Genomic DNA, 25,515 nt, shown 5'->3' with positions numbered 1-25,515 from the left:
CTGGTTGTGGTCAAAGTCAAATCAGCAGCAAGGACTGTCACGATCAAGAGGATACTATCAAGGATGGGTATGGCTCTGCCGATTTATGTCTCTGATCGCAGTTCTTATCCATCAGTGGAAGCATCAGAGGGATCTCAACCCGTGAAGTCAGCCTCCTATCAGAGACCTCCCTAGAGCTATCTTGAGAAGCTCTAAGTCTAGCTCTCAACATTGGCACGATGTCGTCATCAGTCGGAATGATCTCTTCCCCCTGGAGTCAATAGGGCTGCCAGGGTCGATGGAATCCTTGGCAGTGACACACTTTCTCATGACTAAATGACCCCAACAGTATCCCAATGTCAGGAACGTCCTCACTGCTGAAGCGGCACCGTCCATTTGTCAGTTACTGCTGGTGAAGCATTAATTGACAAATGGCGCCAGTGACAGAGGCTGACGGTGTCAAAGACTCTCCGTGCCATTGTCTGCGCCATTCCCCCCCCCCCACCTTTTTGGCCAGAGGCTCAGATGCTGCCCTCTTTTCTACACTGGCCTCTCTAGTCCTCTCAGATCCCTGCAGGGGAACTGAGGAGATAGATGGGGACTTGGGGCATTGCTCAGTATTCTTATTGCCCTCAGTGGTTGGCTTGGTGGCTGACAGGGCTTTCTCATATAATGCCACTTTGAGCCTTGTCACTCTTCCTTCCCTCATCTTAGGGGTTAGTTTTCAGCAGGCGGAGCAGGCCACGGTGACATGCCCCTCTCCCAAGCATAAAGGTAGGTAAAATGGCCATCAGTTTAGGGCATACTTTCTCCACATTCTACACCTTTTTAAAGAGCAAAATCGGTATGCCTGATAGACACTATAATATCTTTGTATTTACTGTCCTTTATTTAACTCAGAATTCACAGAGGCCTTGACTCTGCACAGCTTGCTGTCAGCAGACTTCTCTTGTCAACAGCAAGAACTGAGGGAGGAGTGCAGTCACCTCCCACATCACGTGACTTTGGGCGGGAAAGTCACCAGACGTCTGGATGGGGGAGGGGAAGCACTCCTGGGAAGAAAATACCAGAAGTACGCTAGTTCCTGGAGCAAGCTAGGCAGTAGCAGCAGCACCCACGGAGTCCCCAGAGACAAATGACATGGAAGAAGAGGAAGCACCCTCCCCCCCCCATACGTAGACAGCTGAGTGCTGGCCCCACCCCAAACCCCCAATCCAACGGGGCAGGCTGCGGGGCATCCCAATATATATAGTTCGTGTTAGAAAGGGAGGGGGAAGGACAAGCAGCAGGGTTAAGGGACCAGGCAATGCAGGAAGTACAAGGCACAGCATAGTGAGGACTCACTCACTTTGCATCTTAAGTAGTGGGCTCCATCCCACAGAAGTATATGCTGGCATGAAACAAGACTAATTAGGGTTGCCAGGTTCATTGAACCAGCTGGCGGGTGATGGGGGCGACCTTACCAGAAGCAGGAAGAAACCAGAAATAAATGTGATATACCTAAGTCACCCAGAAGGGACATAGGCATATCAGGGATGATGCTCTAGTTTGTGGCCATCAGCTTCTACCATAGAGCTTTGCCTCAAAACCAAAGTGACACCGTCCCAATGTCACTTCCAGGCAATGTAAGCATGTTGTGTTTATTTCTGGCTTTCTGCCTGGGGGGCAGAAATCTACCCCATGCTTAAAACCAGGGGTCTCCACTGGGGGTCTGGCATACTTAGACTAACAGGATTACCCCTAAGGAAAATGTAACAGTTACAGAAGAAGACAATATACCAATGCTGTTCTAAAAACAAAACACTTACCCAATCAAATTTATAGTGATCAAAATTCAGTTTTAAACCAATAAGGCAACTAACAGCAGCCTATCCCTTCCCAACAGTAGTTTTGACAAAGCAAATAAAATTAAATATTGCCCTTTGCAATTCACATTTCCTCTTGATCAACCATACCCAAAGTAAATTCCAAGCAGCAAATGCTCATCTCTTGTAAACAGTTTTATTCACCCTTTAAAGAGTCATGCAGTAATAAATACATATTGCATTGTTGCCATAAAGGTGTACATGAGTTTGCCTAGAAGGCTCCGTATCTTTCACATGGGGCATAAAATCCCAAAGTAGAGCCTGTGCACTCTTGAGTGGGCTTAAGCTGCCTCTCTGCTCCATGGCCTGCTTCACAATAAAGTTTTCTTGATGGAACCCTTTTGTATCTGGCAAGTGCTCGCAATGTCAAAGAGCCATGAGAAATCTGAACCTCAGCTGTTGCCTCCTGCCATGCCACAGAGTGAGTAAACAGAGGATATAACAGGAAGGATTTATTTTGTATGGCTTTGCTTGAATTTACTTCCTTACTCCTGAGGAAGAACTCTAAACATGTTACGTACTAATATTACAGCTTTTCAAGAACACGCAGCAATACCTTTCTTCACTGAAATAGTTGGGAGTGTTCAGTAAAACAAATAGTAAGCTATTATTCCCACTATTCTCATTACATCTCAGTCTCAGGTCTTTCCTCGATGTATTGTTCTGTAAGCGGATAATAAACTTTTGAAACTACTGAAATGCACGCATAAGCTCATGATAAATTTGGTAGTCATTAAGGTGCTACTGGACTCTTGTGCAATTCTATCTATTTAAAATACTGAAGAATATTTTACAAAAAAATATTTCATCTCAGTTTGTTCACATGGAGGTAAGCTAGGAGGGCCTACATAGCTACCATTCATGATGCAAGTCATCAAAGTGCTCACCACCCCCTCAAAGTGCTTGGCAGGGCTCAGAGACCACAAGCATTTCAAGAGCTTCCATGATTAATGCTTCTGAGGGTGTGACCCTATAATTTGAAGGTTGTAGCTAGAGTCTCTTGGGTTATTTTTCCATAGTGATCAGTTATTGTAATGCTTGAGACGGAGTTGGTTTTAAATAGAAGTTGAACATGAGTACACAGAACTGGATATGTTTGACTATTCCACTTTCACCTTTTTGTATAGCTGTGGGGGGGGCATCTGTTTAACTAAAAAAAGATGGTGGTTCAAAAGCAATGCATATGTATAGTATGGGAAGCAAAGACCCCTCAATCTATTTCAATTATCTTAAAAATTAGTGTCTTATATCCAGCTAAATTCAGAGCCCTATGTTTTCACTAAATAGTCCTGCTTTGAGAACAAAATAGTGAAGGAAATGGTAATCATGTAGTTTTTGAGGCTACAATATGTACACATGCCTGGGTTGTTTGATCACACAGTAAGGTGATGGAGAAATAACCAAGAGGGTTTGAGTCTTCACCTTTGAAGACTCCTGCCTGTTAATGCAGATCAAGGCAGTATCTGAACTATCAAAGGTCAAAGGTCCATTTAGAATCAAACTTCTGTTCCCTGTTGAGATTTATCTTCCAGGGTTTAATGACCCATAATATACTCCTTGATTTTCTCATTAAAGATTAGACAGGAACAAAGATTCAAGCTAAAGTGATTTTCTCCTCTCCCATTATGTGAGCCTTCTCACTAAATAAACAGTTAGTGCAACAGACCTATATTATTACTTGGCTATATCATTAATTTTCTCTATAATAGGATCAAAGGACTGAAAATGCAAAGTAGTCAAAGAGGATACAGGCAGCCCTATCTGACAATACAATTTCAACCTTTAGGATTTGCAGATGTGCTCTTTCCCACGAAATAAGTGCAACTGATTAAGCACTGTCTATATCTACAGTTTCTATCTTCTCTGAACTGACCTGTCTACCAGCAATCAAAGCAGACTTACAGAATGACAAAGCCCCACTCATTTTAGTATACATATTCCCAAATAGTTTGTTTCAAGGAGACTGTACTGGTGGTCTGAGGTAGGATGCAAAGATATTAGGAGCGAGATGCAGCAGATGGGTCTCATCCCAAGGCAAAATTGCCACTCCTGGGATTGCTTGCTAACATGGCTAGAAATCAGTGTCTGCCACCAAGAAAACCATCCTAATATGGCAGCAGGGTGAAGAAATGTGGAACCAAAACTGTGCTTATGGGTCTCTTAACATTAGGCTAGAGTTTTCATTTCCAGGCATGCAGTAGTGCAGAGGACACTTTGTGCCCCTCCCGTCCCTTAAACCTCACCATCCACTTATGTTATGCTCCTTCTTTAACCTGCTACTTCTGTGTTGAACTTCAAAGGTGCCCAACTTTACTTACTCATGCTGGGATTCCACATCAGAAAAAGAAGAGAGAGTGCTTTCATACCTAATAAATATATATATATATATATATATTGTTGTCAGTCCAGGTGGCCTGCTATCTCTTCCTTCCATATTATAAGTGTTTCAATGTTCCTTATTTTTATAAAATATCCTCTGTACATCTCTGTGGAGCATAACAGTATGTCCTTAATTTTATGCACTTGAAAAGCTCTATTGAACAGATGCTACGCATCTCTCACATAGTTTGTGGGCTCTATCCACACAAATTTGAAAGGCATCTCTAACCCTATAGCAGGATGGCAAAGGAGCTGGTTTCTTCTACTGCCAGAATCACTGCACATATTACAAGGTGCCACAGGCATATTTTCCACTGCATATAAATGAAATGTGGAGAAATGACCAATTCAGGATTTGCACTGCATCATTTTGCTAATAGTAGCTTTTCTGCTGCACATGTAGTATTATTACAGGCGCACATTCTACATGCACCTGTTTTAAAACATGTAATGAATAGGGCAACACTTAGTCATATCAAAAAGAAGAAGAATGGTGTTATGACAATTACCAAATGAATCTTTGGCTGTGCCATAAGTACAGAGATCAAGAGGCAGAAGGGAAGGCTGAGGTGACGGGGTGTTAGAAAAGAAAGAATGGAAGTGGATAGAGGTACCAGCCATTAAATCCAACTCAGTCATTCAGTCTTTCTAAAAATTCAAGTGAACACAGATTAAAATACATGATGAATTTGAATGAATCAATAGGGATTGGTGGGTTGTAATGGTTTTAAAAAATAAATATCACGCTGTGCCGTGTTTGACAATGTTAATGCAGTTTTGTTTTTTGGGGGGAGGGGGAGTAACATGTTCAGAGAGGTGATTTTCCCTCTTGGGACAATGTGACATCATAGAGGACACAGAGGTCCCAACATGCACTGCATATCTTCATCATGATCCTGGTTCAGAGTGCTGACAGACAGATGATGCCTCCAGGTCTGGCTGTGATTCAGAGCATTATCATCTGATGTCTGGACACCTAAGAAGAAAAGGAAACTGTTACAGAAAAATAATCAATGAACAATGTGGTTCATCCCAAGCAAGTGGGAAAGGATTTTTTTTTTTACTGGAACTAGCACAGACCATAAAACAACCGAACTTTCAGACTGGTTCTTAATAATGTAGGTTGGGCTTTTAATAGAACTCATTTTAGGGTTAAAATTATTACAAAACTGAAATGCAATGGATCCCCTTCTGACATGGCCACCAATTGATCCAAAGTTTTAAATAAATGGATATACAAATTCTTTTGTTTTTCCATACATACTCACAAAGAATAGGGTTCAAAAGCCATTTTAACAGGCCTGTGCAAATTCAGTTAAAATCACCATTGAGCCCTAAGTTTTTTAAGGTTGTTTTGTGATGCTGCCGTTTATTATGAAAGTGCACCTGAAATTTGGTACCATTATTTTAAAAACTTCTTGGCCTTCTTCTATCCATACTAAAATATACCCAGAGAGACTGTGGGTTTCTTTCCTCTGTCAGAAATTTTATATTTTATTCATTTATAAAAACAAACATCCACATCTTCCAAGTGTCTCAAAAAACTGGATCTCTCTACAAGAATAAATAGCTCTTGCTAGCATGTTTGCTGTCTCTCTGGCAAATGGGCTAGTATGAGTAGAAATATACTTTATGGGAAACTACTGCTTTACCTAAGTAGTCTCAAACCAGCTTACAATCTACTTCCCTTCCTCTCCCCAATACAGTTCTGTGGAGAACCGGGTTTGATTCCCCCCTTCTCCACATGAAGCCTGTTGGGTGACCTTGGGCCCAGTTCTCTCAGAACTCTCTTCCACCTACTTCACAAGGTTAATGCTGTGTAGAGAGAAAGGGATGGCGATTGTAAGCTTCTTTAAAATCAACAAAGTTTTATTCAAGGTATAAGCTTGGTATTTGAAGAAGTGTGCATGCACACGGAAGCTTATACTTTGGATAAAACTTTGTGGGTCTTAAAAGTGCCACTGGACTCAAACTTTGTTCTGCTGCGTCAGACCAACAGGACTCTCCACCTGAATTTAAGCTGCTTTGACACTCCTTAGAGTAGAGAAAAGCAGGGTATAAACATTCTCAATTCCTTTTCTTCATATAAAATAACACTGTGTAACATATACCAAATATATCTTCCATTTAAAACCATGTGGTTTTTAGCTTAACTTGGTGGTCCCAGACCAGCAAGCAATGGTTTTGCAGCATGAGCAAGCTTCTTTGATCTTCAAAAGGCGACTGCTACTGGCTTGGATAAATACCCCGTGAGGCTTCTCATTCTAAGAACATTTTTTATTTTCCATCTAGTTGAACAGCTCAGGAGCAAAAGGAATGTAAGTACGACCTCTCCAGCTCAGGTCTTTGTTTTCTGATATCAGGCAGACCCAGATATTCAAGCAAGCTGATAACAGGACTCTGTTCCCTAACAGCTACCTCCAGTTTCTGACTTGGTTTAGAAGCATCCCAAGCATTAACGACAGGTAATTTCAGCAGACGGGCAGCTATTTCTATCGGTTGTTCACTTTAGTGAACAGCAAAAATGTTACATCTTAATTATTCAAATCAATAGAGCCAATAAGCTTGAAGTAAATACATGACTTTCATTATGTATGTGAAATATCCAATTAAAAATAATAATAATGTGATACACAGGCATACAGAGCCAGATACACAGATAACTGTGATACACAAGCATACAGAGCTACAAACCTTGTACAAGCCAAATTTAGGCGATCCAAAAGTACAATCTTTGAATTCTCAATTTTACAAGGGGAAAAATGGCCTATGGGTATTTACTACCCAAAATGGCAGCATGCCCAATAGGAAAACAGAACTATGACACAGTAAACCACTCTAATCAAAATGTCTAGAGTGAGGGGAAAGAGAAGAGATCTAAATTCTAAAGGATCAAGAGCAATCATGTTATCAGATCACCCAACACTGGCACCAATGATCTGAAGTATGTAAAACAAAATCCAGGAAATATTCTCAGTATGAGACAGAAACAAATGAAAGAAACATTTGCTGTTAAACTAGAGCATAAAACTACCAATGAGGAAAAAAAATCTGCTGGCTGATACATGCTAATACAACATCTCCCCTTGCTGTTCAGACTCTTGCCAAAAGTACATTTCAGATTATAAATAATATCCATGCAAGGAATTCTTCTGTAACATTAATTTATAATAAACAGGAGAGGAAGAAAAAATAGCTGTTCAGTCCTTTCTTCCTTCCCAATATCTGTCTGATCTTTCCAAAATCAGGTTCTGCATGTGGGTCAGAGTGCAGTAACACACATCTTCAAAAAAAGTCCTGTAACTTTAAAAACTATTTAAAAGAATATGCAGGGGGGAGACAGTGGTGTGACATCATAAAACAAATATCCAGAGAGAAGCCCACAATCCTTGAACAGTTAAATTTTACACTACAGTTGTAACAGCAGTGATGTCCTGATAGAAACAGGTCCAGATACAAAAGCCTTGTGCTTTGTTTTGGGTGTGACATTCCTGGACCGATGGACTCTGATAAGAGTGATCTGATGACTGATGTTGATAAAGGTTCCTTAAGAGACAAATTTGTGTGCACATCAGCTGAGAAAAGTGGAGGCAAGCATACACAATTCAGCACAAAACTTTATCAAGGGGGTAATTTGGAATAGAGTTATCCTGCTAGCAACTTTATGTTAATGATTTTGATGTATAGTTTAATTTGTATTACAGAACACTCTGTGCTGAAACTCAGCAGGCTGATATTTTTCTGGCATGAATTTTTCATATTTACAATGACCGCTGATTTTAGCATACAAAAATACTCAAAAAAATGATAATATTGAAAGTGGTTTAAAAAGGGGTCAGCACAGGTGTGTCTGCACTGTTCCTTTCTAATGCTTTTACTACTTTGACTTTACTAGAAGTCATACATCTAGAATTAAAAAAACAAACAAACCATGTGAAGTGTGGGGAATTATGCAAATCTATTAGAATTAAGGTACCTTGCATGTGTCCACTATGAAACACAATTCCTATAACATTCCTGGCCCATCCAAGAGTCAAATGATCTAAATGTCTTGGATGAATAATACTGTGATCCAGCGAAGCCTCTCAATATACCCAAGAGCAGGGGTAGTCAACCTGTGGCCCTCCAGATGTTCATGAACTACAATTCCCATGAGCCCCTGCCAGCATTTGCTGGTACGGACTCATGTGAATTGTAGTCCATGAACATCTGGAGGACCACAGATTGACTACCCCTGCCCAAGAGGATTAGTTTTATAGCTTGAAAATGACAGCGGGCCACACCAGTTCACAGATCAGCTGAACTACTCTTCTACTTGGTTTGCTGGTCATAGATGGTCATAGACTCTTCTACTTGGTTTGCTGGTCATAGATGGTCATAGACTCTTCTACTTGGTTTGCTGGTCATAGGCGGAAGTCTTTTCAAGGTCAGCAGGCCAAAACATTAGATCTCTGTAGGCCTATATCTCCTAAGTCATTTACATCAGTGGTTTCCAACTCATGAATTAGGACTCTTGGATGTGTTTGCAAGCTACTTATGAAGTAGCTATATTTGTTCTGCTGCTTTTTGGAAGGGTCAGCTGTTAGAGAGCCTAGACAGCAAGAGTGCTATACCTCTGACATCTCCTTGCACAGATGCTAGGAAATTGGCAGGGTGCTGAGGCAAGGTCACTCCGCAATGCAGAGGATTCCTCCATGGCTCTGCTTGACTTGCTTTTCATTATTGTACAAGCCATGGTCTGAGCATGAATGTCCTGTACATGGCTTTTTTCATCTACTTGGGTAGTGACAGCTTGCCACTACTGAGGTTCTAACTCTGCTCCCCTTCATCCCATCATGTGCATGACATTATTTTTGTGCTGCTTAATGGGTCCTATGCTGCTATTTAGGCTTAAAGGGGAGAGCTGGGTATGGAACATCTGAAGGCCACTGGTGTATACTACTGAGCTCAGGAAAGCCCTTTTTTGTGTATCTGTACATGCGGTAGAAATGCCTATTACATGCTTTTGTTATTATTTGCTAAGGGAGAAGACGCCCTGTCCTTCATCCAAAGAATGGGGGCAACTGGGCTTATCGGAAAAAATAAAATGATACTGCAAAATGGAAATTAGAATTGTACAGAGGGAGTGAGAAAGAGAGAACTTCACATGACTCGTACCTATTCCTCAATGCTTATGGGACAGGACTCCGGAACTGCAGCTGTTTAGTAGAAAAGACCAAAAGCAAATGGTGAACAAGAGAAAAGACAGACACCACAAATGCATATGCGCACAACAGAGAAAAGGGGGAAAGTACAACCAAAGGATGTTTGCAATGCTGTGCCTCTTCACTACCTTAGATTTTCCAGAGACACCTTTAGGATAATGTTCCAAATGAGTTACAGTTTTCCAGAAAGTCCAGCCAGGATGACTAGGGCAACTGTAACATGGTGGAATCCAGTGCCTAGATGTCTATAAGGAATACAGGATGGAGAATCCATTCAGGACCCTTTTTATTCCATAAACCACCTCTCCTGTCTCATGTACTTTAGAGATGTCAATAAGAAATGCATGTTCAAAGAAAGGCATGGTATTACATAGTAAACCAATACTTTATGATCCAATATTCGTGTGAACTGCATCCATATAAAGACACTTATATTCCTCACAGATATCATTAGCCTGGACTACAATTTGATAGCCCACAGTGCCACTGAATGCACTAAGAATGGCACCAGCAAATTATGGGCAAAGGTTCCAAGGTGGATAAATGTGCCCCCACCCCTCACACAGACAGTGATATGACAATGTAAACAGTTCAGATCAAGATGGAACACATAACCCCATCCTGTTCCTTTTGGAATAGGGTTATAACTGGAACACACACACACACACACAGCGCTCCCTTTATTTTTCAGATTTATGCCCCATGTTTTAAAGATACTTCCATCAATGACAAAAAACAAACATTAGCATCCGCTAAAATAATTTACAGTATTTGCTGGCATGTAAGACTACTTTCCCCCCCTGAAAAACATGCCTCCAAGTGGGGGGGTCGTCCTATACGCCGGGTGCAATTCAGTTGGGATAGACATAGCTGCCCATATTACTGTAATGTAATGTAACAAACTCTATATTTTGAGTGGAAATGTTGGGGGGTCGTCTTATACGCCCAATCGTCTTATATGCCGGCAAATACGGTATTTAAAAAAAAAAGGTTACTCCCTACAATACCCAACAATTTTAACCCAGATTCAATATTTGACACAGGACAATCTATATACAGATCAACAACAGCTTGTGGGTGCTGATGACGGTTTAGCTTGGGAACCATGCTAGAACGGAAAGCTTTTATGCTTCCTTGGCTTAATTAATTTCTTTCTAATATTTTCTTGGGGAGGTTTAACCGTATCCTTATAGCAGAGAGGTGGTGTCTTCATGGGTGTAGGGTCCCAGACCTTCTTCCCCATATTATTTTGGCCAGTTCCAAATTCTCTTCATATCGCTTTTTGATTAATGATATATTGTCCACTTTTCAATCTGAACTGGATGAAATAAGAATTGTCAACAGACTGCTTGATGGCTCTATTCCTACTCGGACCTCGTATACTGTGGTGTTTTTAGAATTAATTCTGTGTTCTTAATGAAACTGAGAAATACTGTTTTATCATCACTACATCATTGTGTATGTTCTGAATTCCTTGTTCCTAAATGCCAATTAAGGCTTCTGTACCTGTATCTATGTCACAGCAGAATTCTATGTTAGTAATGTCCCCCAGGATAGTCTGTTTATAAATGAGAGGCTTTCTTTCCCATAAGCAAAATACAAAGCTAGGGAGATGCACTACATCCTTCTTTGGCTACTGCTGGGTTCTAAAAGAACATGATTTTGCCCTCGTGACAACTGCTATTTCCTGCCAGCAGGAAGAGTCTGCAGCAGTAGAGCCTCCAAAAGACAAACCAAGACAATGATTGCTCATGTCATCATTTTCAGATCACCCTTGTGACAGTCATAGCGTCACTCAGGGCTGCTTCTCATGTCACTACTTCTACTTGGGTACACATGCATGCAACAAACCATGTGAAACATGAGTGGTACATCTGTACCCAAGTGTGAGAACGGCCTTGATTCTCCTGCTCAACTGTCTCCTCTCCAGAATACATTGCACTCCTATTGGCTTACCTTACTTACCATGGTACCTATTCACATGTTAAGGAAAGAGATAATTCAAAGAGTCTGAAGACCCCAAACAAAGAGGGTGAGATGTCATAGGATTACCTCCTCATTTAAATGATATATCTACTAGATTAACAAAGTTTTAATCCAGTGGCACCTTTAAGACCAGCAAAGTTTTATTCAAGGTATAAGCACATGAAAGCTCATACCTGGAATAAAACTTTCTGGTCTTACAGGTGCCACTGGACTCAAACTTTGTTATGCTGCTTCAGACCAGCATGGCTACCCACCTGAATATATCTACTAGATGTTACTGAAACAGGAGCTCAGATTTGAGAGTGAAGAAAATGGAGTGTGAGGGAAACCAGAGGACAACTTTAGAAATACACCTCTGCTGATACAGCAGCCATACAATATGTTCTTCTAGCCATACAATAAAGGGCTTAAATCACATGCATCTGTGAGACAGGCAGCTCAGAAAGCCTTCCCAATCTGCTGTACATAGAGCTTGTGTTCCACTGTCTGTCTATAATCCTGTCTGTCTATAAAGCAAGGAACGGATTTGCAAAGGGATGTATCACAGGCTGTGCAGCTAAGGGAAGATCTTTTGGATCTGCTTTGCACAAACATAATGAGATGTCAGGGATCTACAAGAGATTTCTGTAAGAAGCAAAGCCAGCCAAGGGTATATTACTCAAACGAGGAACGCAAATCTTGTGTGGATCATCCAGTTTCTTCAACTGGGTCTTGTTAATGTCCAGCTTTTATTCCCGGAGGAGATCTGGGCCCTGACAGACCTAAAGCAGTTCCGCAGGGCCTGAAAAAGGGATCTCTTCCACCAGGCATTTGATTGTGGCCAGGTGACCACCAACATCTACAAGGCCCCTGCTCCCTCCCTCCCAGAGATCCACCCATGCGTTCTGCTCTGGACCTGTTTGCGTCGTTATACTCTGTTATTATTATTATGAAAAACTAAGTTCCATGTACTGTTTTCTGAGTTTTATGTAACCCACCCTGAGCCTCAAGGGCAGGCGGTATATAAATACAATAAATAAATAAGTAAATAAATAAATAAACGCAATTCCTGTCTTTACCCTAGGGCCTACTTCCACTCTCTCCTCCATGAAGTATACGCAAGAACAGGTTTTCCTGGAAGGCTCTTAAAGAAACCTGTTCCATGGCCTTCCCTTTCTATAATTCAGCAGTAAAATAAGAAAGCATGCATCAAACAACTTTGCTAGCAAATCAGTGGCAAGATATTAGCTAGTTATGGACAAGCACATTTTTCCCTTCCCTAATATGACTGCGTATGAGATCCCCCCTCCCAGAAAAGTAAGGGACACTTATCTGCAATAAGGGATATGTTATTTTATGAAATGGTTTCAACATGATCAATCACATGTTCGTATCCCAGCATTTTTGTGCTTGATCTTTCAATTTAAAAACAGTCTCGCCTAAAAATGGATATATAACTGTCCTTCTCTTTTGTTAAAAGACAAAGTTTATTTTAACCAGCTTGATGAGGCACATAGGATTAAGATTTAGTTCACAAGTCTTTCTTATTCAAAGCATGCCTAACACATAGTGCCCTGCGATCAAAAAGAGGCTCAACATCATTTTAGGTGGCACAACCGCGCCCCCTCCCTTAGCTTATTTCTAATTTTTTGCAGATCTTTGATAACTGCTCAGAAACCTGATGCTATATTTGGAACATGCCTTGCTAACTCAACAGTCATGCCATCCCCTAGGGACAAGTTTTATATATATCTGTAAACAGCATTTGCTGTTTACATAAAAGGCTAAGCCCTTAGTGGACAGAGAGTGGGCTGGACCGGTCCAGGTGAGGGGCCAATCGGAAGGCACAAAGCACCTTCCGATTGGTCTCTCACCAGGACAGACAGCAGTTCTAGCCAGTTGGGTGAGGGCCCAATCGGAAGGCGTGAAGTGCCTTCCGATTGGGCCCTCATCAGCACAAGCCAGAGCTCTGGCCACAAGCCACACCAACTGCCATGAGTAGGCAGTCAGTCCGGCTGCTGGGCTCGCCACCGGGGAAGGGGGCCAAGGATGGCTCCCCCTGGGTCCGCCTCACAGAGGTGGCGGGTCTGCTCAGAGGGCCCAGGGGAAGCCGCGCCATCAGCGGGGCGGGGGGCCCCAGGATGGCTTCTCCTGGGCCCGCTGAGCAGGCCCGCCGTCTGATTTCTCAGCCTACAAGAGCTGAAAAGTTTCAAGAACTTACGAAGTCTTTTCATCATTTATTCAGAATGAAGTTTAAGTCCAGTGGCACCTCCAAGATCAACAAAGTTCAATTCTGCGTATAAGCAAAAACTGATACACTTCTTCAAATCATTTCCTCAAGCATTACATATAGATGTGTGTCCGTGTGTGCGGGGATAGTTGCCAGGAACGGTTAATTAAAGTCAAAATGTATAAGTACAGGTAAAATTGGTAAGGTTTGTGAATAGCAGAAGCATTTGTTAATTCTTGTATTTGTATGCTAATCTGATGCCTTTCACAGGTTTTACCAACTATTTAAATTCAATCCCAGCTACACTTGTCACCCTGTTACTTATGTTTCTTGACTCCAACCAGCCCTTCCTGGAAATTACCCCCCCCCCCACACACACACCTATATGTAAAAGGCCTGAGGAAAATTGTTTCATTTGAAGAAGTGTGTATGCACACAAAAGCTTATACCCAGAATTAAATTTTGTTCATCTTACAGGTGCCCCTGGACTCAAAGTTTGTTCTATTGTTTCAGACAACACAGCTACTCGCCTGAATTAATCAGTTATTCAATTATCACTTAATGCAATTTGTAGCCAAGGCTTGCAGGGGGAAACAGTCCTAAGGACCAGTTTACCTTATTTGTTTGGTTAAGACAGAAATAGAAAGTTTTTCCAGTTTAAAAGAATGCAAAGGGTCATACATATACACTAAATTGGGATTAAATCAAGGCATTTGGTTAGGAAAATGCCCAGCTTTGGGGGCTTTTTTAAAAAAAGACATCATTTGTAGGCATCAACAACACAAAGAATGAAATTGGTGCCCCATTTACACCTAACTGCTCGAAATGACTTTGAATGTGGCTGCATTTAAATGACTCCTGTCCCAGGCCAACAAGGCTACACGGCCTGAATGTATTACTATTGTTATACAATCTCTTATCTACTGTCACATATGCAGGTCCGCAGCAAGGACTGAATTCACTGCAGAATTTCCCAAGTTGAATAAATTGTAAAATGGACAGGATGATTTAGCAGAGGAAGAGGGTTAGCCTGCTGTCATCGATATATGGAAAAGTCTGAGCGTGTGTGTGGGGGTGGGAATGGGGAAATAGCTTTCTTCCTCAATAGCAGTGAACAAGACCAACAGGGAAGATTCTTACAGATATCTCAAGTTTACAGCCTGGAAGCTTTGGGGGAAGTACGATAAGCAAGTAATGGGTTGCTATGGTTTTACAAGTGACACAAATTTACCAACATGGGAGATGGGTCTGATATGTCTTTGTTTAAAATATTGGGGCTCAAACCAGAGAAGATCAGGACTGAATCAATGGGAGCTAAGCATACAAGATAAAGTGCAGCAGAAGTTTGGGCTACCCTATCTTCTCTGGAATTTACCCATGAAATGTAATCCATGTCAATGGGATTTGTACAGAATTGTACCCATGGTTTCCAGCACTGGAACCGAAGCCACCAATTCTTCCAAGGTTCAAATGACCCTCTATAAAAATGACAATATTCTCCCATGTTGCATCTCATCCAGACCCATAAAGAACAGTCGGTAAAATTTGTAACCATCAAGCAACAGGGAGAGATAGGAAGGATGGAAGCATGAATTAACAAAACTGTGCTGGCGTAGAGTGAACATGAACTTTCACACTGATGAAATCCAGTTGGAGGTGGTAGAAGATCAATGAGAGAGGAAAGACAAAAACGCAACACACCCAGGGTTAGTAACACACTTAGCTGGAGCTGTAATGCCAGCGGCTCAGTTGAAGGCTATTAAATATGGCTGTAGCTAGATTTTGTGCATGCTGGACTACTTGTAAGAAATAATAAAGATTAGAAGTCATTTGACTAGAAGTAATGTAAGATTAGAGGAAATGGCTGGGTTGTATGTTGGCTCAGAAAAGGGGATCGTGTCTGGCTTTCTACCTCTGCATGAATCTGAAAGGATAGTGTAGGTGTACTAAACAGAATCTTCTGGGGGGGAAGAATCAGGGAGGTTCCATTGGCAAGGATAAAACTAAACTGTTGATCTTTAACCAAGATAAAAGCCAAAGTATGCATGAGGCTGACTCACGCCCTACCTGATAGGCCCTCCAATAAATAGGGAGCATTCACTTGACCATGGAGGTTCTGCCCTGCATCCAGCTGCCTGCTCTGCTGGTGTCATGCCCACACCTATGTTGCCACAGCGACAAGAAGACTTACCCACTGCTGTGCAGCCGCCACTGCTGTCAGAAGAGGCTGTGGGGTGGGGTGGAAAGGACCTGGGGTGCAATCAGCGAGATCTTCCCTAACTGGGAAGAGCAGCCAGGGCCTTCCTGCCAGCATCACTCCCGGCAGCTTCAGCCCCTCAGTCCAGCCTGGAGGGCTTGCCGGAGTACAGAAGGTGCCAGTGGATCAATTTGACAGAGGTCCATTGGGATGCCAGGCTCCCAGTGTGCTGTCAAGGTAGATGGGGGCCAGGTGAAAGCACTTTGCGGGATGAGGCTGGTTAGTGGTTGGCTAAGAGTTGCACTTAAGGAGAGGCAGAGCAATGGCCTCGCTGTGGATACAAACATGCACTAAACCTGCCTGTCACTCTACTAATCTGTTCCTGCTATGTCCCCTGCTTTGGCAAAACTCTGCTTGTTGGATACTTGGTCTTGACCCCAATTTCAGCTCTGTGACTATGGTTTGGTTTTCTGGACTTCGGACTTTTGACTTGGCTTGCTGGACCTTGGACTCTCGAACCTTGACTCCAGCATCTGGTAACCTAGACTGGTCTCTCGTTTACTTCTCTCCCCACACCCCCTCCACTTTGTTTATGGACAGCCTGCACAGATTCCACCTAGACTACCCTGACTTTCCTTTAGCTCTTCCCTTTAGTTGGTGTTGATTTGACTGATAATAAGATGCATCCTGGACTCTAAGTTCACAGATGTTCTGGTCTTGGTCTCTTGGCCAAGAGCATAGTTATTCAAACTCCCTGACCCATGCACAGCTGGCCCACCTTGAAATGGCAAGCCAGCCAGAGAGCAGGTGGCTGGGAGGGAGGGAGAGACTGGGCCACAGGCCAGCCTCGGGGAGGCCAGCATAGCCTCTATGGTTTACTGACTGCCCTGAGATCCTGGGGGTGGGAGGCCTGGAAAAGGCCATCTGCCAGCCCAATGGGGCCTGCTGCAGCCTCTAGAGGCTGCTGTGCAGCCTGTCCCAATCCAAGGTGGCCATGGAAGGGCTGGAAGTGGCAGCCCATTGGCCTGCTAAAACCTGCAATTGCCTGCCTGATTTTTTTCTTGGGGGGGGGGTCAAGGAAGGCCCTGGAAAGGCTCCCCACTGACCCAATGAGGCCCACAGAGGCCTCTCCATGGCTGGTTCAGGTCTGGGTGTGTGCGTGAATAACTCCCTGTAAAGGCTCCCCTGCTGGCCCAATGAGGCCAACAGTGGCCTGCAGAGGCGCCTCCACAGCTTGCCCCAGTTTGGGGGGAGGGACTGGGAAAATCCAGCCAAAGGCCCCATAGAGCCTAGAGTGGCCTTGTGGCACTCCTCTTTTTAGCCTAATCAGTGGGGGGGGAGCCTCTCTTTATTCCTTCCTCTCCCTCTCTTCCTCCCTCCCTCTTTCTTTAATCCCCCTTCCTCTTTCTCCCTCTTTTCCTTCATCCCCTTTCAGTCTTTTTTACCTCCTTCCTTCCTTCCTTCCTTCCTTCCTTCCTTCCTTCCTTCCTTCCTTCCTTCCTTCCTTCCTTCCTTCCTTCCTTCCTTCCTTCCTTCCTTCCTTCCTTCCTTCCTTTTCTCTTTCTCCCTTCCTTCCCTCCTCTGTTTTTTTGCCTGTCTGCCTTTCTTCCTCTCACACTTCCTTCACACTCCCTTCACCCTCTTTTGGTCCGTCCGTCCTTCCCTCCCTATCTCCTCCCTTTTTGCTGTCTCCCTTTCTTCTTTCCTCCTTCTTTGCTTCATTTTCTGTTTGTCTTCTTCCCCTTTTTTTTACCTTTCCTCCTCCTTCCTTTCTTTCTTCCTCTTTCTTCTTCCCTCCCTCACCCTTTTTCTTTCTTCATTTTTCTTTTCCCCTCCTTCTTTCTCTTTCCCTTTCCTTCATCCCCCTTCCTTCCCTTCTTCTCCCTCCCCCTTTCTTTCTCTCTTCCTTCCTTCATCCCCTCTCCTTGCTTCCTTTCATTCTTCCCTTCTTCCTTGCTTCCTTCCCTCTTTCCTTCCTTACTTTTCCCTTTCTCTCTCTCTCCCTTCCTTCCTTTCTCACCTTTTCTTCTTTTTCCCTTCCTACCTCTTTCTCTCTTTCCCCCTCTCTCTTTTTCTCCCTTTCCTTCTTCCTTCCAGCTGTTTTCTCCAGAGGAACTCCATGGAGATCAGCTGTTATTCCAGAAGATCTCCAGGCCACAACTGGTGGTTGGCGACCCATCTGCTTTCACATGGAGGGGGAGTGGGGGATCGGACCCAACCCTTGAGATTACTTTTTAACCAGTTCATGCTGCTGGATCTCAAGATGGAGCACAGGGGGGGGGGGCAGAACCCAGGAAGGACACAGTGCAAGCCTGTGTCCTAGCGCTTGTTGCATTCCTGGGCACAACGCACTTTTCCCCTGAACCGCCAGGGGGGGCGGTATGTAAATGTGATTAATAAATAAAATAAATAAATAGTTGAATTATAATTCCCACAGGCCTGCCTAGGAACTGGCAATTTATAGCATTATTCTTAATCATGTCTGGAGAGAAATGTGTAAGGAACAAGCAAGCCTTGTTCCTTACACCATTCAGATAACTACAAAATTAAATTACTTTCTTCTAAGAAATCATGGTAACTACAATTCTGTGATGGGATACTAGGGCCCTCATGGTTGTTGAATGGGACTCACTGAGTTGCATCTAACTTCAGAAGAGCTGACCTCAGCCAGTATGGGGTAATGTTTCATTGCTGGTCTAGAGGTGGAAAGACCTGGGTTTTGATGAAACTTTCTGGGTGACGTTGAGCCAATCACTCACTCTTCACCTCAACTACTTCACAGGGTTGTTGAAGGGTCAAAATAGAAAAGGGAAGAACCATACAAGCCACCTCCTGGGAGGAAAGACAGGATAAAAATGCATAGCCAGGACATACCGATCTTTCTCTTTGCATGTAATTATTTTTTATCTTTAAAGAGGGGGAGATTGGAGAGGGGAGAAGAAAGTATGAGAGTGAGAAAGCAGGGAGGGAGAGCAGAGAAGAATATATACAGTAAAAATTAGAAGTGGATCCCATGTTGCAGGCTGAAGTAAAAAGAAATTCTAAGGGAGAATGTTGTGTATTCTCAGGAATAAACAGCCACTGTTCCCAGGTTCTTTGGAGAAAGTTACATTTAAAATTCTCCCAGAAGCTGGGAAACCTGCAATCTATATTGTGTAATGTACAGTTGTCAGGGAAGAGACTGTGGTGTAAATGTCAGAAAGGTGCCATTGCTAAGCACCCTTCTTGCTGTTTACTGCTACATGCTGTATAACTGTACATATACATAAATGTTATGTGCTGTTTGTGGTGACAGATATTCAGGGCGGGGGGCATGGAAGTTTCCCCTCCCACCTCCCTACACCCACAAAGTTCATGTTCAGCAGACTGCCACTCACCAGGTAAGCAGGCCTCAGAGCACAGCTTATTGTCCAGAGCTTTCACGCTTGCGTTGCCAATTTCATTGTTATTGTCACACTCCATACCTAGGAATGCGCCTGTCCTTTGGCCTGTAAGGGAGTTAATGTAGTTAGAGAGGGGATGGGGCTTCGCTTTAGTTTTTTTCCTTGCTAAAGTACGGGAAAAACACAACACTTCATTTTCAGGGTTGGACGGGGGAACACCCCTTGGCAAAAGCCAACAGGGTAGAGCGTGGACAATAAGGCATTAGATCGTGATGCATCTGCATTGAGCCATCCTGACTTGTTTCCTCAACCACCTCCATTTTCATCCTTATTTCAAGACACGTTTGGGGGTTTATTTGTTGTTTTGGCCAATGAGAGAGAGAAATGGGATACAGCAAGAGCTCTAACTGTGTCTGTAGGGACAATAAGCAAGCAGCCAAAAAGGAACATATAAGAACAGCAGGGGATTATGGTAATAGGAGCTTATGAGTATCTCCAGCTCATATTACTGCAGATCTCTGGCTACTATCTGAACCTTCAGAGGTTACATGAGTGCTTAAAGCTCATAGCCTTTCCCTAATTTAATGATCCAATAAACTGTTACCTCACTATCCATCACAACACAACAAAAATCTCACACTGTTGTAAAATGAAAACAATTAACATAGTACTGCTGGGCATATCCAAACTATAGCCGTAAAACAACTGATTTGTCATTCCCTCCCATCAGGGAACTCAGAGTTTTAGTCCTGTGTGCAGATGCTAGGGATTTCTAACAAAATTCTCAACACCATTACAAAAGTATAACTCCCAGGATTCTTTGGTGCATTCCATGACAGTTTTACCTACAGAACTCTTAATGTTTCTTATGAGATGCTCGAGAAATAATAGCTACTAAACATAACCCACAATTATCTTGCATTTCATTCTTCATTAACATCTAAAATGATTGTTGACACATTTCCTCATGCAACTACCGTCTAAGTAATTTCAGAATTTCCCATATTTTTAAATTAAATGAGAAAGGCATCGCAAATCAAGTGTACATTTAAGAAATGGCCATCTTTACTTTCTGTAGTAGCCAATAAAATTCACAGGTAATGCTTTCCAAACTATTGTGAAAATGTTTGGATCTAGTAAACTATGGTGTTTAACCAAGACATGGTTCTACAGAAAGAAATTCCTTTTAGCACTTCGCATTAGTATTCATAGTTCATTTTTCTAAATGTGTTGTGGCTTTTTTAAAACCACAAAATAGAAAATGAAGCAATATGTGGGCCTTAGCCTCAGGAAAATTAAAAGGAATGTTGCCATTCAATTCGAGTGTCAAGCAAAGCTCTTACACTACAGCAAGTCTGCTTTAAAATATGTGTGTGGGGAGGGAGGCTGAGAAAGAAGACCGTAGGCATATATAGGCCAACTCACTGAGGTAATGACAGATTTTTAAAAAGATAAACCATGGTGCCTCCATAACCTCATCTGGTCAGCATCTCTGTCATCTTTGAAGATTGGAAAAGAGGTGGCACTGAAACATCAAATCTGACCTTCTTGAACAAGAGCTGTGTGGATGTTTCTTTCCATTGTGCTTTCAAGAGTCCATCCATTATCTTAATTCCAACACAAAATGAACTTTTATGGCAACGGAATCACTCAAAACATTGGGATTGATGGTTAGAAAGCAAAACTGATATGCGATCAAAGTTCTTGAGCTCAACTGGTTTATGGATTGGGCTGCTGAACGTGTGCTGAAGTATTTTGCTGAAATCAGGAGGTAAGCATGCAAAATCACTGAAATTCCAGAAGCGCAGATGGCACTAAAGCAGAAGCACCAGCCATGAAGAGGCAGCGGACCAGGGAGAAAGAAAGAGGATGACATTTGCTGACCCATGGAAAGGTATCTCTGTGAACAGTGACATCACACCTTACCTAAAAATGCATTAATTACCTGGCAGCTCTATACAGATGAAATAAATTATAAATAATTAGCCCCCTATGCACAAATCAGGAAGGAGAATGCTGCAGCTAATCTATACGTTTAATTCACAAGCATTCGTTTTCAATGCCAACTTCCGTCTCTTCTGTCAGAGTTTCTCAGCTACAAGTAATCGTGTCCCCACTGGAAAAGCATGTCATTTGCTTTTTGCATATAACTGCATATAAATGAAATTCAGAGTCTAATCATTCTGAACAAATGTGGGGAGGAGATGAGGAGGGAAAGGAGAAAAGCTTTTATTACTTGATCTCTTCCTTATTTGATTTATTACTCGCCACTCCCAGACTGGCTGGCTCCTGGACTGGCTCACAGGGACACTGACAGTCACGTTTGCTTCCACGAAGACACGGACACTGAAGGGGGAATCCGACTGGTTTACTATTCTCACTTTAGAATAATACCAAGCATCAAGGAGCTCCTCAAATTACGAGCATGTAAATGTAACAGAATCCCAAAAGCTGAGGGGAATCTGGAGACAACAGGAGTGCAGGGTGAAAGTTGGTTCTTAACCCAACCCTATCCTCTGTTTCTCTGCTCCAAATTAGCTGTCCAAGCGACTTTCCTTTCTGTGGATTTCCAGATATGCATTTGAATTCTGCCCGGTGCATGTGTGTGAGATTATAAGTGCAAACAAACTATTTGGGAAGCTTAGAAGTGGCAGGCAAAGTGTTAAATGGGCACCCACTCACCTCAGACCTCACCTGGAAAGGGGCTGTTCTCTTCCAGAAGCAGCTATAGGGCATTTGCTAATGGATCATTGGCTCCAGGAAGAAATAATACTGACAGAACACTGTAGCTGGGGCGTAAGCTTGCTCTGGGGAAACTTCAACTTTGGAAAGACTGCAGTTTACTGCAGAACCTCGGGAAGAAATGGCATCCCAAATATTTGGAGTATTTTAGGATTCAGAACTGATCTCATTTTCTTATAACCAACTCCCTAATCCCTATTCTTGGATAAGAAATGGAATGACAAAAGAAAAGAAGGAAGAGAGAAGAAACAGGTAAAAGTCTTAAAATGTCAGAAACTGTTCCTTATTGAATTGCTTTATTCTTCTTTATCCTGCACTACAGGCAGAGAGGAAAACTGATCTCAATGTTTTGACAAAAAATCAACCACTTGCCATTTTTTGCCATCCATCCACATTTCTCCCTTGCTATCTTTTCTATACAAAAGAGTGAATCTTGTCCTATTCTATGGACTCCTTCCTATCTTCTATTAGGTAGACATTCAATAAACAGGGCAAAGCAGCTTGTCCAGAACCTGCTCACTTCCCTTTCCCCTGTGAACATTGTCAGCTAGATAAGAAACATGACCAAACAATAGGAAACAAGGAGTAATTGTCCATTCTCTGTTACCATCTTCCTGTGTGGGGGAGCCATCCTCTTCCTCCATGACATCATTCCCCTGCCACAAAAACATATTTATTTGTTTGTTTTTTTGTAGACTGTCCATCCCTGCAAGCAGGCTCAGGGCTGTTTACCAAATACATTTCACATACATCGTATTATAAAATTACAATTTAAACAGTAATAAAACCATTGTAATGCTCTGTTTTCCTGCCTATTAAAGGGTTTCTTAGTCATATCATTTCATCTGTCTGTTCAGTTTAGTAGTGGGAATAACTCAGAGATGAATGGAAGGAGGTTCATAGATTTTATTGGCTATATTAACTTGTTCTGGCTTTAACCTAAAGCCTGGTGGAAGAGCCCTGTTTTACAGGCCTTGTGGAACTTAGGCAATTCCATCAGGGCCCAGAGCCCAAATGGCAGTTCACTCCACCAGACTGTGGCCAGCTGCAAAATTAACAAAATATGACTATTAAAACAGAAGACTTACTGTTGCACGGAAGAAAACAGAAACTGAGTTCCCTAGTTGGGGCTAGCTTTCCTCTTCCAGAGGTGGTTAAGAAAATGACATGCCGAAATAAACAAGCGGTTATTACACCAAAACAATCTGAAGGACCCTCATTTTGGCTCATATTGTTTGTAGACTGTGAAGAATTTTATTTTTTCTTTGGGGTTTTGAAAAGTGCTATAAATTGCCAGTTCCTATGAAGTCCTGTGGGAAGTAATTCCTTTGCCCCTTATACCAGTATTTTTTATGGCTGGTCATGTAAGTCCCCTAAAGTGCAATCATGTGATCATAATCAGCTTTAATATCAAAGAGTATTTGTCACTCTCCCACAATCAGATCCCATGCATTAAATAAAGTTTCATATCTTTACCTCAGCATCAAGCTCCTCTGCTGAGATACTGACAAAATTTGCATCTGGAGATTCAACAGGTGTTGACTAAAAGGAAAGAGAGAATGAACTTAAACTTACTGTGAAGTTACCTTTATAGATAAATATAGATCAATAGATAAATACAGGCCATCTAGAAAACTGTATCACTAGCATCAATTCCTACACACCACATCATTCTTCTGTCCTTTCAGTAAGAATATCAACAAGTCACAGGTATTGTGTCCTTACTCTTTCAGTTTTTATAATTTACAAGCAGTGCATATACATGTGTTTATACACACATACACAGACATAAAATTATACCCAACACGGGGACTAAAGCTGCTGCCATCTTAAATGATAGATAAGCCATACAGCCACTGTGTTCCATCCAAATATCAAAATGGCTGCAGCTGCTTTTTAAAACCAGTATTAGAGACAAAGCCCATTGCACCCAGGGAAGCAGCGGTTGCTAACTCGTAGGCCTGTATTCTAGCCTTCCTGGGTGCCTTTCATCTGGGCTCAGCTCCTTGGTCCATCAATCCGTACTGGCTACTGAGATTGGCAGTAGCTTTCCAAGGGGTCTGGCAGAGAGGTCTTTCAGAGCCACCAAAACCTTTTCCTCTTAACTGGATATGGCAGTGATTGAATCTGGGACCTTCTGCATGCTAAGCAGAGGCTGTTCTATAAAGGCAGTGACCCTCCTCACCAGGTGATACCCTGGAATTAGACTTCACATCTCCAGGCTAAAAAACTCAGGCTCCCCAAAGAAAATGGCTGCTTTGGAGAGTGGACTCTGTAGAACTATATTCCACTGAGGTCCCTCCCTGCCCCCAAACCCACCTACTCCCAGCTCCCCTTCCAAAGTTTCCAGGCAGCACCCAACCCAGACCTGGCAACCCTGAAGCAATGCTATATAGTCGAGCCATGAGGGTGCCAGGGCCAGCCATCTAACAGCTGGCAGCTTGCCATCAAGCAGAGCTGCTGAGGAGGGCCAGCACTCCTCCAGCTCTCCAGCTGGATGAAGAACACGCTCCCTTCCCCTCGCTCTCTGGCAGACAGGAAGCAACGGCCCAGTCAGTAATCAGGGCTGCCAAGGTCAGCCCTCCACCTGCAGCACTGCCAAGAGAGCCTGGCCCTCCTTCTCCTGCTCTCTGGCTGAAGGGAGGCAGCGAGGGGACAGGAGTAGCCCAACAGGTGAGCAGGGTGGTGGGACTGGTCCTCCACCTGCAGTGCCATCAAGAGTGGCTGGCCTTCCTCCACCCCCTCTCCAGCGGAGAGGCAGCTGTGGGATCAACCCTCCATCCACGGTGCCACCGAGCATGGCCAGCCCCCCTCCTCTTGCTCTCTGGCAGGTGGGAGGCAGCAGGGGAATTGGGGCAGCCCCTGGTGCCAGCCCTCTGCTTATGGCACCTCCAAGCATATCCAGTCCTCCTCCCCCCACTCTGTGTCCCAGCTTACTGTTTCACCTTGAAACAGGGCTGAGGAGTGGGCCGGCTCTTCTCCTGCCTTGCCAAGTACCCAGAAGCAGCATGAAGGAAGAGGAGTGGGGGCAGGGAAGACCCACAAATGACCCTCAGTGAGGGAGTGTCCTATTGGGTCCATATGCCACACTGAGGGTCAATCGGAGCAAGTTTTACCTGGTGTGTCATCATGGATACAAAACCAGGTATTATTGGGGGGGGGGGGGATAAACTTAAAGCATTACAAGGATTTTTGAAGTGCTTAAATTGCCTTGGTATACAATACCTGCAGACAATTATTTCTTCCAATGAAGACAGAAACTGAATCCATCACCTGCAAAACACCACAATTTGCACTACATGTAACTCTGAGTGGCCTGGTCATACTTACATCTTCTTCTTCTGATGGTATCCCACTGGCAATACCTGGGGACGGGACCATATCCCCCTCTTCCTCAGTGCCAGGAGCTACATAGGAGCCTGACATGGAAGACATGGTGTCAGTGCTGATCTCAGAGTGCTGGCTTTGAGAGGAGGCCATAGACATGACTGACTGTGCCAGACTACTGCTAACAGGACCTGGGGGAAAGAGGGAAGGGTGCAGGCAAGACATGGAGACATTATGGAGACGG

The 25,515-nt window shown here is 43.1% G+C and overlaps 1 protein-coding gene across 5 annotated transcripts in view; it reads right to left on the bottom strand.

Annotated features, from left to right (window-relative positions):
• Positions 1 to 1,966: 1,966 nt before the first annotated feature.
• RNF157 (ring finger protein 157) overlaps positions 1,967 to 25,515 on the bottom strand; it is a 102,963-nt gene continuing 79,414 nt past the window's right edge. For 2 of the 5 annotated variants that reach the window (XM_077327715.1, XM_077327716.1), the window contains 5 exons: positions 25,275 to 25,462; positions 23,421 to 23,486; positions 22,552 to 22,600; positions 19,197 to 19,307; positions 1,967 to 5,199 (listed from right to left, as the gene is read on the bottom strand). In XM_077327715.1, the coding sequence (XP_077183830.1) occupies positions 5,069 to 5,199; positions 19,197 to 19,307; positions 22,552 to 22,600; positions 23,421 to 23,486; positions 25,275 to 25,462 (545 nt within the window). In that variant the 3' untranslated portion in view covers positions 1,967 to 5,068. Of the gene's footprint in view, positions 5,200 to 9,380; positions 9,422 to 19,196; positions 19,308 to 22,551; positions 22,601 to 23,420; positions 23,487 to 25,274; positions 25,463 to 25,515 lie in introns of all 5 variants that reach the window. The other 3 variants (XM_077327717.1, XM_077327718.1, XM_077327719.1) reach the window with 3 other exon arrangements.

This window comes from Paroedura picta, chromosome 3 (genome assembly GCF_049243985.1).
Source record: "Paroedura picta isolate Pp20150507F chromosome 3, Ppicta_v3.0, whole genome shotgun sequence".
In the NCBI taxonomy this organism is placed as follows: Eukaryota; Metazoa; Chordata; class Lepidosauria; order Squamata; family Gekkonidae; genus Paroedura; species Paroedura picta.
The sequence above is the reverse complement of the archived record's forward strand: the minus strand, read 5'-3'. Positions and strand labels throughout refer to the sequence as shown.